The following is a 16,059-nucleotide window of genomic DNA, read 5'->3' on the forward strand; positions in this document are numbered from 1 at the left end:
TGGACAGTAGACTTTTTGAAGTCTTTTCTTGTTACTAAATCTACTACTGCTACTGCCGTCATTGTAAATAAAGCAGTTTATTGGGCAGCTCCACCCCGCAATTCTTACTTTGTGCCCTCTGTTTGACTTCCTTTACCGTAAATCTCTTGTAGCCCTTAAGCTTGCTACAAGTCGTGCATTTGTGAGGCTTTATGCTTAAAGGCTTATTTTATTGTCAATTTTATGCGAGTCCCATTATTTTCTCATCCTATTCTGACGTCACACATATGTGACATACTTTCTTTATCATTTGATAATAACCGATTACACCACATTTGCACCGTAAACATTTGAACAATAAATTGTGTGTAGGACGTTGCTAAATCGATGACAATTGCATTTTTAGTTTTTGAACAGCAGATAAATTAGTACAAAGATTCGTGAAGGTGTCCCGCTTGACTAGTAATACATCTAGGCTCTCAAGCCCGAAGATCCACTGTGACCTTGGTGCGACGCAAACAACACAACATTGCATTAGACACAAAAATAAAAGGTTTTTGCAAACATACAGTAAGTTTAAAGTTCAGACATGAACGGATGAGCGTCTTTAGGGGTCACGGTCCAAAGAACTATGCAGTTGTTTATCCCGTAACTGCCGCTCTTGTTGTCGCCTCCTCCTTTGTTGCTTGAAGCACTGGCCATGTCCACAGTAGTGCAACAACCCAAGTGCCTCATGAACACCTTGCTGGACAGCTTGGGAGAGGAGTCTGTGGAGATGACTCGCTTCTGGAGTGGAGTTGGAAGGCAGGTCGCCGCGGATGTGGGCCACTGCCAGGTTATAGGATGCGACGCCGTGACCGGCCTCGGCTGCTTTTGTGAGCCAGTGTTCAGCTTGTTTAGCATGCTCTGGATCCTCGTCCCGACGGCTGAGATAGTACTGGCTCAATAGGTGCTGCGCCTCCTATAAGAATGACACACAACTGTTGTCTATAGGAGAAGATTGTCCATCTTTTGATAAGCAAACGGAAGGTTTGTAGTCTGTTGTGGCAAAAATATGGTAGAAGGAGTTATCTTTATCCAGCCTGTGATATAGACTCGTGATTTTACTTTTGAGAAAGAAATTTGCTGGATGAAGAGCTATTGCTGACCGCAAAAATCATGGACATCTTCGGGTTTTAAAATGGAATCTATCATGACAGTTGGAAATACGTCAAGCCTAATGACCGGAGCTGCCACTGTTTAATACACCTTTATCTCCTTTCACATTACTTTTCGTTGTTGACAAACTTTAAATAGATGTAGGAATTTTCTTGGTTATGCACGACTGCTGCTACAAAGTGAATCAAGAAGGAGTTTGGAGTCGATGAACAGGTACCTAGACAGATCAAAGACTCAATTACAGATTACAGACTAGATTATTAACTAATGTCAATAAGTTTCCTTAAAATGACTGGTTTAGCAAAGTATTCAACTCCGTGGGCTCTTCAATCTTCGCATTGGGGTCACCACCTTGGTGCAATAGAGCCTCGACCTTGTACATGACCTCTCGGCTCTTCTGTTTAATAATTGCAAATCTTCTGCCAAAGTGGTATGTTTTGTAGCTTTTTCAAGGAGGGAAAATGAAAAGGAAGTTAATTCCAAATTTGAATGCCCTGTATTCTGTATTGAAAATGCTTGAATGTCAAGTTGATAGGTCCTGACTCCATACTTGAAGGAACTTTTCTCTTCTATAGACTACTGTGGTCCACATGAACGAGTCATAGACAAATTTGGTATTATAACTTTGAATAATACATTCACACGGCTACCTCAATGAGACCACCAGACGAAGTGCATCTCATACTACTCAAATAGGCTAAGTATTTGTATATGTAGACAACAATGGAGCAGACAAATGTTAGCATAATTTAACCAAAGGTAATCACTTAAGTTAAATTCTCATAGAAAAAGCTTTGTTTGAGGTAAACTTTCCCTATGCTTCGAATAACTTGTGTGCCTCATCGGAATAAACCTTGGTGGATAGTAGCAGTGTTTGAGTGAACCTAGGGACCCGGGAGAGCTGAATTATCTCAAGTGATGCAATCAAATTGTATATGTGACTTATTTTGTTCTCCATTTCACCTACTCCTACCTTTCTTTCTTAAGTACTTCACTTGTGTTGAGTACATGCATACACATATCCTGACAGATGGGTACGGTGTCACAGTTATGATCATTTCACGTGATAAGACGCAGCAGTGAGAACGTTTATTTTTTCACAGAAGAATGTTTCTCTACTTTCCAAGCAATCGCTTTTTTAGTCAATCACAAGTTGCACAGAAAGTTCTTTGCAAAATTCAATGCCTGAGCCGTGATACCCCTCAAGGAATTCGACAGCCCTGATCTGAAAGTATCTAGGATCACTATTCCGGATATTCTAGTACTTAAATAAATAAGGAAGGAGAGCTTTTGCATAAATCCGATATAAATGTATTGGCAGTACTTACTACAGAAAGTTTAAGATTTTATAGTGAAAAAAACTTCATATTAGGAATGGGCGCTTGATAAGGAATTGCGTCCACACACACGCCATCTGGTATTCGGTCTGGACGTAACATAGACAAGGACCGCAAGATTCGGAACCACCAAAGTCTCTCACTTTCAGTGTTGGCTAAACAGCTTAAACTTAGCGTTAGTAAAGCTATTTGAGAATACAAAATTCCAATCTAGCAATAAAGTTTGGCATAAGTTAATAGCAACAGAAAGTGGGATTTATGCCAAGAAAGAACATAAAAATCCGTATCTTGTGAAAAGTAGTGACGATTTCTAAGAAAACAGCTTCCAGTACCTGATTCTAGATTGTCTTCTCATTTAAACCAGACTAAGTGTTTAAAAACGCAAAAATAAAAAAAAGGTCTTAATGCACGGAACTTACGGAAGAGCCCAGGTGGGCATAGAATTTCGTAGCATAAAAGGGCAGATCATGGGCTCGATAATAAACAAAAACTCCTGTGCAAATAGCCACGAAAACTAACGCAATTTCCACTCCAACAACCATCCACGTATCGGGTTTGCGTCTTCTAGCCAAGGGAACTCTCTCCACATAGGCGGGGAGCTTTCCACCTCTCCAACGTGCCATCGTGAGAAATGAGGCGATGAGCCTACTTTCCTCGCTGACGCCCAAAGCCATAGCAACAGGTGAACAAAGGAGATGCAGGAAATGTAGCGATTTATGAGCACATGTGGACCAATTGCATGGAGAGAGGCATAGTGAGAGAGCCTATAGATGCCTATCCATCCTCCTTTGACTCCACTCTACCCATGGTGCCTACGCTATTTGCTGCACAGTCGATCTGTAGGCTCATAATAAACTTCCTCCGCTTTGTAATATACATTATCAGAAGTTCATGCTACCAAGGTGAAACCTGGACACCAGAACAGGTACAATGGACGCATAGCTACAAATGTGTTGCATTGTACGACAGGTATAAAAGACAAGTCCAACAGAAGTCCAGCGTAAAGTTTCAGCCATCTTTTCTAGAATGAGGCGATTTTAAAGTGAGCAACAGAATTTGCAGCACCCTTCCAACCTTCACACGAGACTCACGTGTTGTATTCATTAGCAAAAGATCTAGCCACTGGCATTCAGCAAACATCCAGACGGCTTTGCGAGACTTGAATAATAATGGTTTCATTGACTGAAGCTATGGTGCAGGGAAATGATTCATTGGCTTTGGAAGTGGGCGAAGTCATGATATTACTTACACAGGCTTGCTGAGCTTTTCCCTCCAAATGACTAATCGGAGGGTCATTTGCATGTCTAACCTTGTGACCAGAAGGGTCTTCGTTTCTGTTTGATTTATGTATGTACGTCGGTTTCCATAATATAAACTGATGACCAAAAGACCTATTTTCATGAAAAAAATTAAGCAGCAAGCGGAGTTTACAGATGGGAATTGAGGTGCGCAGGGGAGGGCTGTTAGAAGTCATCCAGTACCGTCTTAAAAGGCACTGTTGTTCTCACTTTGACCTTTTTAAGAGTGATCTTGACAACGATTATAGCCTTCGGTGAACACCAATTCCACCATTGGAATGATAGCTGGAACAAACTCAGCATTTGTTGTTACTGATTACAACCTAAACTCCTTAGTTTAGTGTTTTTTGTCCTGAAGGTCGGAAATGAGTACTTTACTGCACCCTCCTGGAGACGTAGTTTGGATAAATAGAAACCTTTGAAGACTCCTACAGGTCGGTCGGCAAATCAGCACTGCTGACAAAGTGCAGTACGGGAATAAATATGCAATTTCAACCGTAATTGTACCATTAACTAAATTAATACATAGAAAAGGTCAAAAGTGTGCTCGCAGCAGATGGCGATCTAATGCGGGTAGAGAGTAAAGGAGGTTCTCTACTAACCATTCACCAACGATGTGAATGATAAATTTTAGCTACTTTACCCAAACCACCAGTATTTTTTGTGCCGTTTCATACATACACTGCCCCCATCAGTAGGACTGGTACAAATTTAAGACCTTCATGAAGCTGTAGCGGGCCATAACTGATTTACCTCCTTTCCGACCAAAAAACAAAGAGGAACGGTTCACTTTGGTCCCTTTACGGCATACATGATCATGCTCAGGGGTTGATAGTCTTTGTTCGGTTCAGCCAATGTCCCTGGCACCCACTTGATGATTGGCTGAAGTCTTGCGGTTGTGTATATAAGTAGACTAGAGGAAAGAGTCGCCTAATCGGGGGCTGATAATTAAACTCGGTTTTATATTAATTTCCCAACTCATTAATAGCCACTTTTGAATGAAAATCAACTGCTGTTTCCAGATAAGAAACGACTGTATAAGGCGTAGTGAGGTCGTTGGGAGTAAATGAACACCGAGAAGTCACTAACATAATCACCAATGGATGGACTTTTAAAATGCCACTTTAGTTGGCATAAAGCATTCATTCTTAATCGCATGTGTGTAAACCACTTGTAGATTGAAAAATGGCTAGATGCAGATAAGACGTCAAGGAAACGTCTGATGTGTCATTCTGTACCTAGAAATAAAGTATGAAAACCACGTTAGAAGATGCTTGATTGGGAAATTCCTCGACAAGCAAGTACTTCGGAAAGGCGAACTCAGTTTTACAGCGTTAGACAGGCGACATACGGTTACAATATATCATACCCTCCCTAACGTCGAAGGTGGCGTTTTAGCGGATAGGTTCAGGATTATCTTATGTAAATCACTTCTAGAGGATCGTGACTGTCACAATGTGATTTTTTTTCTCTTCGTAACAGCTATTCTAGTAAAAAAAATTTAATTTAGAATAGTTCTAACTCACAATTTACTCTCTTACTTCCCTAAGGCAATAGTTTTAAGTTGATGTACTTTCACCGGGACTAGAATGAGACATTTTTAGTTCATCAACCTTACTTTAGCTGCGAAAGAAAAGTGAGCATCATGTTGCAAAGGCTAGGTAGATTCGCCGCCGCTGCCGCAGAGGATTTGGCTGCCAATGTTGCGCTACATTGTGCCAAGACCTGCTTGGCGCATCCTTGGTGCAGTGCACTGATTGGTCGCCTCAAGGTCGTCGCGTGCACACGGTGGGCCAATCAGTCGGCTTTGTCAAGATCGTTCCTTGTGCGTTGTCGAGCGACAACGCCATCCCCCAATTGTCGAACAACACTTTAGCGCTCCTTTTTATGAGGAGATTAGAAATAAAAATTTCGTTTTCATAAAAAAGAAAAGAAACAAATATACACTTAATTAGTAGTGAGGATATGGGCAGCTTGGGGATTTTGTTCATCAGTCAGTTATGAGTAGTAGGTTAATTTAAAAATTGGAGCAGTTTTCAAATTATATAAGAAGTAATTTTTTTGCAGAATAATTGACCTTTATTATTATATCGAAGTTAAATGACCAGGTGCTCTACTGGTAATGTGCTAGTAGTATCCAAAACTTTGAGTAGTGATACGCAGTAACTGCATGTCTTAAGTGGTGTGCAGAGTCAATCCATATAAAATAATTCCTCATTTCTAATAGGAAGTTAACATTTCGCATTTACTGTCTGGTTGAGAATTCTAAAATCTACACAAACGCAGTTTTCAAGATATTTAAGGTGCTCTTGATACAGATACTTGCACCAAAAAGCCAAATCAAGTTTCCGTCGTATCTTCCCTCACACTGATGGTATAGAGCTCTGATAAAACCTTACGTATGCTTAACTATAAAGCTACATTCAGGCAGGTGCATCGCATGGAATCTTCAGGAACAGCTCAAGTACTGGATTAATAGCATTTAGTTATAATAGGTATGGCCCCTTTTGCACATTGTCAGCAATGTAAACTTTCTCTTAGGCTTTTAAGATGACCAATGTTTAGGTGGGGAATTCACAAATCAAGTGTACCATCTGTCGCTGACTGTATCTGTGGAGATCCACAACAGAAGAGCTTGTAAACATGTCGAATTTTGGCGATTAGTTTGATTAGGTTTTGTTTTGTTGCTAGTAGTAGAGGCAAATCAGAGTGAGATGAGTTAGAATTGTTCAAAAAAAGAGCCTATGGATGAAATGTTAGGGCCTTGATGACTTCTTTCAACGTCGGAAAATAGAGAGGACAGGTTGGAGAGTCAATTAACCAGCACTAAAATCGTAACGAAATAATAGATTCTCTCATCTGAATGACACGCAGGATCTCCTCTATGTTTATACGAAAGGCCCTCCCTCTCGAGTATCGCCTGTCTCCCCCTACAGGTCTTAATCGTCTACTGTGTTCCATATCGACTTTGGAGGTAATTCAAACACCATTTCTCAATTTTCCCAAGACATTGGTAGCAGTCGAGGTGGATTTCAATGGACGAAACAGTAGCATCCTACGGAAGTATTAAGATTATTTTAAAAAAGCCTTAAAATTTCAACGGTTTAACAGCAAGCTCATGTTGCCCTTCCCTCCCTCAAGAGTTCTATCAACTTGGCTAAAATCAGCCTGGACTGGTTTAGAGGAGTGATCTGATGTAAACAGGCGGTAGTTGCCAAAATATCTCCACAAGGGCAGTGGTGATGATACGTGTCCCACATGAAGGCTAAACATGCGGTTTCCATCAATCAGGTCAGTTGACCTGGCCACAGTAAACGCCGACAGAGAATAGGTCAACCTATCCAGAATCGTGTTGTCTGGACGGCTGTTTGTGGTCGCTAAGTCCGAGGAGGTTGGGGCAAATCGTGTGCAAATGTAACAAAGTCTAAATTTTATGGAGTTAAAAGTCGTTTTCAGAATCAAATGCGAAACACATGAGGAGGAGCTGCTTAACTTCCTTGGACTGTGGTACGTTGTAGTGGGTAGATTTATCAATGGGACAATCTTGCAACCAGATATCGCTGTTTCCAAGGCAAATTCAACCTTAAAAATCTACAAATTCAGTCTATTTATAAGTTCATTCCTTCCTTAAAAGTGAATCAGTTTGGCTTATCGCAATGACCCAGAATGGTTTAGTCTTCTGCAGCTCCAGGAAATTTATGTGGATTTCAAGTTTATCTGTGCGCTCCGTTCAGTCTGGCAAATATTAGAGCCACCAACCTAATGACACCGTCTACCTTTCATGGGATTTCTATTAGCACCCCACCAGCCCTTCTGAATACGAAGAAAAAAGACCTCTCAAACCTTACACACACCTTACGCCACCCTTCAAAGCGATTTGCCAGTTGTTGAAGATTAACCCCAGCAACTTGGAGCCAATCAAATTCTTTGTCAACAACGAAGTGAATACGTCTACTACGCCATGCGTGTCAATTTTAAGGGCATAATATAATACTACACGTTAAAGCACTGGTTTCTCGATGACATCATAACGATGTCAAATTTGGCGGGAGGATGCAATGGGAGTTGGATCACCACACCTCAGTGCTCGTCGGTATTCTAACTTGGGGTACCCGAACCTTCCGGTCGATGTTCATTGTAAACCGGCAGCTACAAATATCATATTTTTCAAGATCCGAATGAGGAAATAACATGACAACCTAGATGTGATTGTGCCACTGTTGTCATTCTTTCACTCAGTTAACTTAATCCAGCAAACTGTGACTGAGCTGGACCCACCATTGCCCTACATAACTAATCAAAGAATTACTAAATGAGTGAAATCCACTGCAAAAAACTAAAGTTTGGTTTCTATGCGAACGTAATCTGGGAACAAGATGCGTATCACAAAAAATATTTAAGGAATTTTTACAGTAAAACATTGCGCTTTGTGATCCAAGAATTGTGGTGACGCTAGCCAGGACTGGCAGCCAAATTGTCCATTTCGTGCAGCATATGCCAAGTTCTTTCATTATTTTAAACTCAAATAAACTGGAGGAGGAAGAGGGAGAGGAGATGTCCGGTGTAAAAAAACTTGGATAGGCGCAAAAGCAAAAATGCGTGTTTGATGCGAGTCAAAATAGTAACCAGTTGTTTGTTGGCACGAATGCTTCCAACAGACATTCTTTTTTGTATTTAGTCGCAAATCTGTAAACCTCCTAAAGTATAAAGTGGAAAAGTTGTATAAAATTGAAACAGGGCTTACAACGGGGAATAAAACTGCTCCCTCGAAATTCCGAATAATGGATGATTTTAGAGGGGAAACAAATTCTAGCACAGCGAACTGCTTGCACAGTGAAGGCTCCGGCAAAAATAGCTCTAATGATAATTTTCATTCCTCCTGGGCGGACGCACGAAATATACTTATCTTTAATTCAAAAATTTTCGGTTGAGGTAAATGGTTTTCGCCATAATCACGTTGTCTCCAACATTTCCTCATCTTGTGCAATATCCATCACACTAGGAATGGTTGGGACACAGGATTAGTGCTAGTGTATTTCAACTAATTCAAATTATATACATAAGGAAAACTTTTGACTTTTTAACTTAGAAGTGTGAAATTATACCCCCATTCCTGTGGTTAAAGACTCGAATTCATTTTTTTTCGAGTTACAGATCAAGTTTTGGCGTGAATTCTCGCATGAAGAACTTTCATACTTTAATCACACAAAAAACAAAACAAATTCCAATAAACCCCTTTATGGAGTGATTCCAGCACCATTTCAAGTATTAAAAAACTAATTGTTTGAATGAACTATTTACCTTGTGTAGCACACCGGGTAGGGGATTGCAGTGGGCGGTAGTTACGTTTCATAAGATTAATGTAAACCCAAAAGATTATGGAATCAAAAGATGAGGCTATTGATCAAACCTCTTCAAATGGATCAAGTTAAATCCTCGCTACTGAACACCATTCTAAGTAGTATGTTAGGTGTGCAGTTAAGTGTTCTATTTGGTTACAACTTTTACTTATTTTTGACTAGTAAAAAGTAAAAATTAAGGGAAATTCACTCTTACAAGCTAACAGGATGTATGGTAGAGGGCAGTTTAAGCTAGACGGCTTAATTTGTGAACTTCCTTTGTTTCACTTTGCTTAAAACAGTATATTTTAAATTTTACTTTTATCTCCGAGTACCCGAAACATATAATGCAAAAAGAATTCAGCATAGGTACAGGTTTAATTAGCAGGCCAAATTAAGTTCTTCTTAACAGCCTCTTCAAAGCGGAAATAGGTGATGTAGCTGGTCGTTGCTATAAGCAAAGACCACTAGAGTGTGTATATCCAAAGCAGTACGAAGAAAAGTCGTGACTCCAGGAGACGTGGGTCACAGTTTTAGTTATTACACCTGCTATGTACTTTACGACAGGTCCTATTCATCAGATACACAGAGAGGGTGGGGCAGGTGAGCAAGTTTGCTAACTCTAGTATGTATTTACGACCCTTTGTGTTGAGAGGAGGAGGTGGAGGAGGGAGCCTCGTCTTGCGCGTGGTTGAGGGCCTCGCCATAAATTACTCTCTGGAGAGGGGGAGTAAATTACACGACTTGCACGTTTCACTGGAGGATGCATTCCTTTAACCGCATGAGGTATCCATAAAGAGTGCAACATTCTTTTGGAGGCGATACCGGTCCGAATGAAAGTAGTGAATGTAGTAATTGGGAATTAAGATACCTTATTTTACTATCGGGTGTGATGTAGGACAACTCAGAGTACTGCCAGTCCACATGCGTGAGTTGGAAGGCAGCTTTGTTGCGACCATTTAGAAGAGCTAAGAGACAGGCAGCTTACGTGGGGTGATCGGGGCTGCTTACAAGAAACAAGACTGAGTTGCTTGGGGACAAAAAAGGCCTTTGTAGGTGGCTCAAACACAAAGCTAACTAAGTTGACTTGGGGGCACTAGTAAGGTGGACATTTTGCATGCCTGTTTGTTACTCAAAGCATTTCAGCAAGCTTCCCCTCGTAGGTTATGCTTATCATACTGAATCCAGAAATTGCATTTAATTATTGTTTATCTTTCCATATGATTTACAGATGGAAAATCCTCCCAGCATGTTCCTTTTTAACTAGAAGGCCTTCCTACTTACATGAGGTTTGAGAGCAGTCATGACACTCAAATCACACTACTTACAACCCATTTCAGCCAGTTAGTTTTTATGAATTTCAAAAGAAAGCGGAACATTTCTCGATTTCATCCAGTTCCTTACAAACTACCCCAACAGAAAATCATTCCAAGGTTGTAAAGAAGTTGATTTGGTGCAGCTACTCTGCAAGTTGGTTTTTCCTGATAGTTTACAAACCACTCTTGTACTAATTTCGCCAACATGGTCACAAATGGTTGGAATAGGCAGATTTCCGCGATTTTTCTCGATATAATTATTATGCTTCCGCTGACAAATTATGCTGACTCTGATGTCATTTAGCAGTTGAATTCAGCTGCAGAAAGCCTTTCATTGGGGTGTAGATTTTCCCGAAATATGCTGTCTCTAAAATCTTAATGCCACAAGTTTTCAACCTTTGCCAATGATCCCGTTAAAAAAGTTTGTGCCCGTAGCACTTGTTCCTTTGAACTTGAATTACTTCCAAGAATAAGTTATGGAGACTTCGGCTCATATTTCATGCAGGTATTACATTCTGAAAGTGCTGGGGGCATAATAATATGCCTTACGTTTCTAGTGCAGTAGGGGATAATTCTCCTTAGTCATTAAGGTTTGATGTTCGTTTTGGCTGTTCAGTGCCATTTCCTGCAAGAGTGCGAACACATTCCTCATTTTTCCCCGCATGCTAGAAATACTGCCTCATTCAGCACTTTTCAGGAACGTGCAAATGTTTGACCATGATTTGTAAGGTGCCGCGCTTTTGCAGCTAAAGGTCGCGCCTTTTCTTTAGTTTCCTTTTTATCCGAAGGAAATAGAATGACTACAGCGGGAGTAATTGAAGTTTCACGGTTGAATGGTCAAGGCAATGGTTAGTCTAAAACCGAGTCAACGAGCCATTTGAAGCAGTCCTTGTCTTCCACTTTCAACATAACACGAAAAGCGCAAAAAGAATCTTAATTAAATTTGCTCTTTAAAAAACCATCGTTTCAACTTTGACTAAAAATTATCCCTCATTTTCATGGATTAAATAGATACCTTAAGTGGGATCAGGAATGTGACAGGAATGAAACACATGCATATATTTTAGCTATTTGAAAGATACGCCTCTCGGATAAAATTCATTTTAAGTTATCTAGCCCAAAAGGCATTTTTTTTCTGGGGCATATTTAATTGTAAGAGAGGTTAGCATTCTCCCTAAAGCACCTATTTGAAAAACCTACCTGAATTAGTCCCTGTTTATGGAGAATTTCACGGCCATCTAACGATGGTACATGTATAACGTTTGTTGACTTAAAGCGTCTAAATTCTTTCCCTTATTCTCACAATTTATCCGCCTGGTGAGACAAGAGACACGGATTCTTGCCGAATTGAAGCGTGACCTCATATCCCTGAAGGCGCAGGGGGCGAAACCTGGTGACACCAGTGCGTCTCTGAGGCTGCAGATAAGCACAAACAACTAGCGGTGCCTTTAAATCTTTGCGGACTGTTGGTAAATTTTTACTCCTATCTGGGAAAGGGCTGCATATTCACACGCAATTTTTGGTCTCTACAAAGCCGTAAAAATTATCTAATTATATGATTAGTACAAATGGGATGAGGGAAAATCCCAACTTCTTGTACGACCGAACACCGCCTCCATAATTTGCTAATATTCTAATTGGAAGGACACTATTCTGAGTGAGTGATTAGGTGAAGCATCTATCAGCGTTTTCTGTGAACGGTCAGTTTCTGCAATCTTCAGTAAAACAAGGTTGAGAGAGTTGGACAGCATGTCATCTGACCAGTTGAATGGATGGATTTAATCAAACGCCTCTATCTGCATCAGCACCCAAAAGGGACCCTTCAAAAGACCAATTGAAAAATTTGTTTATTACTTCTTGTATGCAAGTGAAAAGCTACATTTTCTTCTAAATATGAAGACTGAGGGAGGTGAAAAGTGATAAAAGTCCTTTGAGAGAATTGAAAAGAATTGTGACCTTTTCAAGCAATGGGAAAACTTCATTTACGCTGATAACTGGGTTGGGAGACCCACGTTAAAACTGAAAAATTCCACCAAAAGGCAACAAAATACATTGTTTTGATAAAAAGGAGTGTTGGCTCAAAAAGGGTTACTGCTTAGCTCTTCCGGTCTTCTTTGAAGTCATAGCAAGCCATACTACTAATTTACAAAAGTAGGGGGGAGACTGCAGACACGGTCAGAAGTTCAATTGGCAGACTGGAAAGTTTAACAAAACATCGAGCCGTAAAAGCGATGAGAACGTGTAAACTGCGTCATTTTCATGCGAAATACACATTCCTCATCAAAATATGTCAAGGCTACTAAAATTATAAGAAAATTGCCTGAAACAACTCAGTTAATTGCGTTCATCAGCAAATCCAATTTCAAAAGGATAAATTGGCTTATGGATATGCTCTTCTGTGATATCACTTATACTTACTTAGGACGCTGTGTGATGCTTTGATTGGTTATTTAGCCTTTCGTTTTAGTAACGAGAGCGCTGAAGGGCACGGCTCTTATGAGTCCCCTGGGCTGAATGGCCAGTAGGCAAGGCCAATAGCTACGTATTCTGGCCTAGCCTCGGAAAGCATAGGGTTGAAGAATCCTATCTTCTCAACATATTTTACAAGCAAAAGAAAACTTCAGATACAATGGAGTCACCAAGATGGACTGTTGGCGGTTAAATCGGCATTTTATGGGCTGCATGAAAATTTAGTGTTTCGTGGATCCCGACTGCTTTGTGGTGGCGGAGGCTAAAGGTTGATCGTCAACAACGCTAAAGGAGAGAATGAGTCTTAGTAGTGGTGCCGAATTTTGCATAGTCTCGATCTCTTCAGCCTCCTCAGAGCGTACTTTTGTCTGAAGGGCTGGCTCTTTAGCCATTCCTAAAGCCGCCCAACCAATTTTGTACGGTAGTGTAAAGTCTTATTCTGTGCTGACACAGCTTACAGTGGCTTACCAATACTCAAGGTATCAAATAATTAAGCTTTGACTGAGGGTAGGTAAATTTTACTAGACTTTTGTGCAACTAAAATACCTTTGTAAACAAAAAATCGCGGTCTAAACAGTTCAATTAATGCTACAGTTGCTCTTATCTTCTTGAACAATGGAATATCCGTTTTATAAGTGCATAGGGCTTCTATTCAACTGTACACCTTTAGGGCAGAGGAAAACTTGTATCATCTTAAAGCATTCAATATTTAAGCATATCAACTGCCAGGACCTCATTTTGATTCAGTTCAAACAATTATTTTCGTTTAAACATAAAATGATTTCTGTGTAAGTAAAATCTGTGCCACAGCATTCCGTTTTTGTTTTTTGTAGCTATTGTCATGCTCGCATGCTCTGTTTAAATGGACAAATTTTAGTACCTTTAACCTTGAAAATCAGACAATATTCGATCTTGTGGTCATTTGGTATCGGTCCGGCTACATGATGGCTGAACATTCTATCCTCGTTCCACTAGCATCACATGTACATTCTAAGCCAAAAACAAAAGTCTCTATTGTTGGTGTTGGATCCGTTGGAATGGCTATTGGGTTTTCGATTATGACCAAGGTATGTCGTTTACATATTTTCCTGTAATCAGACTAGGGTCTTGCTAGCATTTTAGCCCTCGTTGATTTTAACGAGGATAAAGTCAAAGGTGAAGTTTTGGATATGCAACATGGGTCGCAGTTTTTGCACACTTGCAACGTTATTGGGGGCAAAGGTATCTATATTCATATAGTGCTTACCCTGTTTCTAGACTATAGCTACACCAGCCACTCTGATGTCGTTTTTATTGCTGCTGGTGCACGACAGGTTGTAGGCGAGTCAAGACTGAACCTAGTTCAAAGGAACGTCGATATCTTTAAGAGTATGTTTTAAATGTTTATGGGAATTCCCCACCTTTTGCTGTACGTGTTTCACATCCTATCCCATTTAGCGATTATTCCTGAGGTGGTGAAGTACAGTCCGGACTGTATCATCGTGGTCGTTTCGAACCCAGGTATGGTTTTATTTATGCAAGGTTAAAATTGTGCTTGACTGGAGTACATTTCTTCAAAATCTTATAGTTGACATTCTTACCTATGTCACCTGGAAACTGAGTGGATTGCCAAGAAATCGGGTTATTGGCTCAGGAACGATCTTGGATTCGGCTAGGTTCAGACACATCCTTGGACAGAAGCTGGATCTGGCTGCCAGTTCAATTCATGGCTACATCATTGGCGAGCATGGTGATTCCAGCGGTGAGTTGTTTCAACGGCTACTAACTGCACCTTACATGTCAATCATTATTCCATCCTTTTTTCCTTGTTAGTTGCTGTTTGGAGTCGTGTCTCTGTTGGTGGTGTCAACTTGAGTACTGTTTATCCCAAGTTTGGCGAAGATGGTGATCCCAATAACTTCAAGGCCGTGCACAAAGATGTCATTGATAGGTTTGTTCATTAAGAACGCCAAGTTTCAATATTGCACTACAAACGTGATTCTAACCCTACAATTTCTCTTCAGTGCGTACGAGATAATCCGTTTGAAGGGTTACACTTCATGGGCTATTGGGCTTTGTTGTGCTAATCTCTGCGCAGCACTTCTCAGTGATCGCAATGTCGTGATTCCCGTGACTACGAATGTTGCGGTAACTTCTTCATTTGACACTTATAAGGCCGTATTCTTGGAAAATTATCCTTTTATACCGTTAAGTACCGTTCTATTTCAAATATTCTAGTTATTTTACTAAGGATTCTCTTATGTTGAACATGTTGAACCTGAAACTGGAAAATTTCAGCACAATTCTGTGCACTAAGAGGGTGGAGAATTATTTTCAGAGTGAAAATAACTTTGTTTAAGCCGTTGACAGGAGAACTGACATATCCTTGTTGCAATTGTGGGATGAAATAGCCTAGTTTATCTAAAGAATCAGCAGATATAAGGAGCTTGCGAAAATTCCTTCAATTGAATGCTATGCAGTAAGTGGGTCTGAGGCTAAAGTCAAATTTCGAGATAGAAATAATCTGGGCGGAGTAAACTACTCAAGCCATCGTTAAGCCGAGCGTTCACTAATCAACCACATCTTCGGAGTTAATGACTTAAAACGTTGACCTAGTCAGAATTTGTGTTTGAATCAACGAAGACAAGGAGAGAGATTTAAAAACTCTTGAGGTGACAACCCAAAAGGAGCGGGCAATGCATTGAGTTGCCTAGAATTTTTGATTTTCCTTTTAGGGCCTCTACGGCATTAAGGAGGACGTCTTCTTAAGCATGCCTTGCGTAGTGAACGCTAGTGGAGTCACTTCAGTGGTGAATATGAGTCTTACCGACAGCGAGAAGGCCAAGTTGCACCAAAGTGCGAAGACTTTGCTTGAAACCACCTCTGGTATTAAATGGTAAAGACTCGTAGACTCAAGTCTGCTGCTTCTCCAAGGACGCCTACTTCCAACTGCAACATTGGAATAACACATTGGTCCTAGCAATCTCTTCGCATGTCATTTCGATTGCTAACGCATGTATTCCTCTCGATCGTTTTAGCTTTCTATGCTCATCTTTGTTTGTTGTTTGTTGGGTACATTGCGCTCTATATTCTGCCATTTCCTTGTTATTTTCACTCCTTAGGGCGGATGCACTTAACGTCAGGCTATCTCTTAGGTTGACTTGCATGCCAAAAGGGGTAGCTC

The 16,059-nt window shown here is 40.5% G+C and overlaps 2 protein-coding genes across 2 annotated transcripts; one reads left to right on the forward strand and one right to left on the reverse strand. All coding sequences in view use genetic code 11, as the record gives it.

Moving 5' to 3' along the window:
- Positions 1–586: 586 nt before the first annotated feature.
- EGR_02864 (hypothetical protein) lies at positions 587–3,148 on the reverse strand (the record flags this gene model as incomplete). Its single annotated transcript, XM_024492113.1, has 2 exons — positions 587–940; positions 2,894–3,148. 2 exons carry the CDS (start codon positions 3,146–3,148, stop codon positions 587–589), a joined length of 609 nt encoding a protein of 202 aa, XP_024353607.1.
- A 10,525-nt stretch (positions 3,149–13,673) lies between these two features.
- Positions 13,674–15,775, forward strand: EGR_02865 (L-lactate dehydrogenase B chain; the record flags this gene model as incomplete). Its single annotated transcript, XM_024492114.1, has 9 exons — positions 13,674–13,684; positions 13,774–13,963; positions 14,000–14,117; positions 14,154–14,264; positions 14,334–14,396; positions 14,464–14,637; positions 14,709–14,826; positions 14,900–15,023; positions 15,611–15,775. 9 exons carry the CDS (start codon positions 13,674–13,676, stop codon positions 15,773–15,775), a joined length of 1,074 nt encoding a protein of 357 aa, XP_024353608.1.
- Between the last annotated feature and the right edge of the window lie 284 nt (positions 15,776–16,059).

Source organism: Echinococcus granulosus, assembly GCF_000524195.1.
Source record: "Echinococcus granulosus chromosome Unknown EG_S00013, whole genome shotgun sequence".
In the NCBI taxonomy this organism is placed as follows: Eukaryota; Metazoa; Platyhelminthes; class Cestoda; order Cyclophyllidea; family Taeniidae; genus Echinococcus; species Echinococcus granulosus.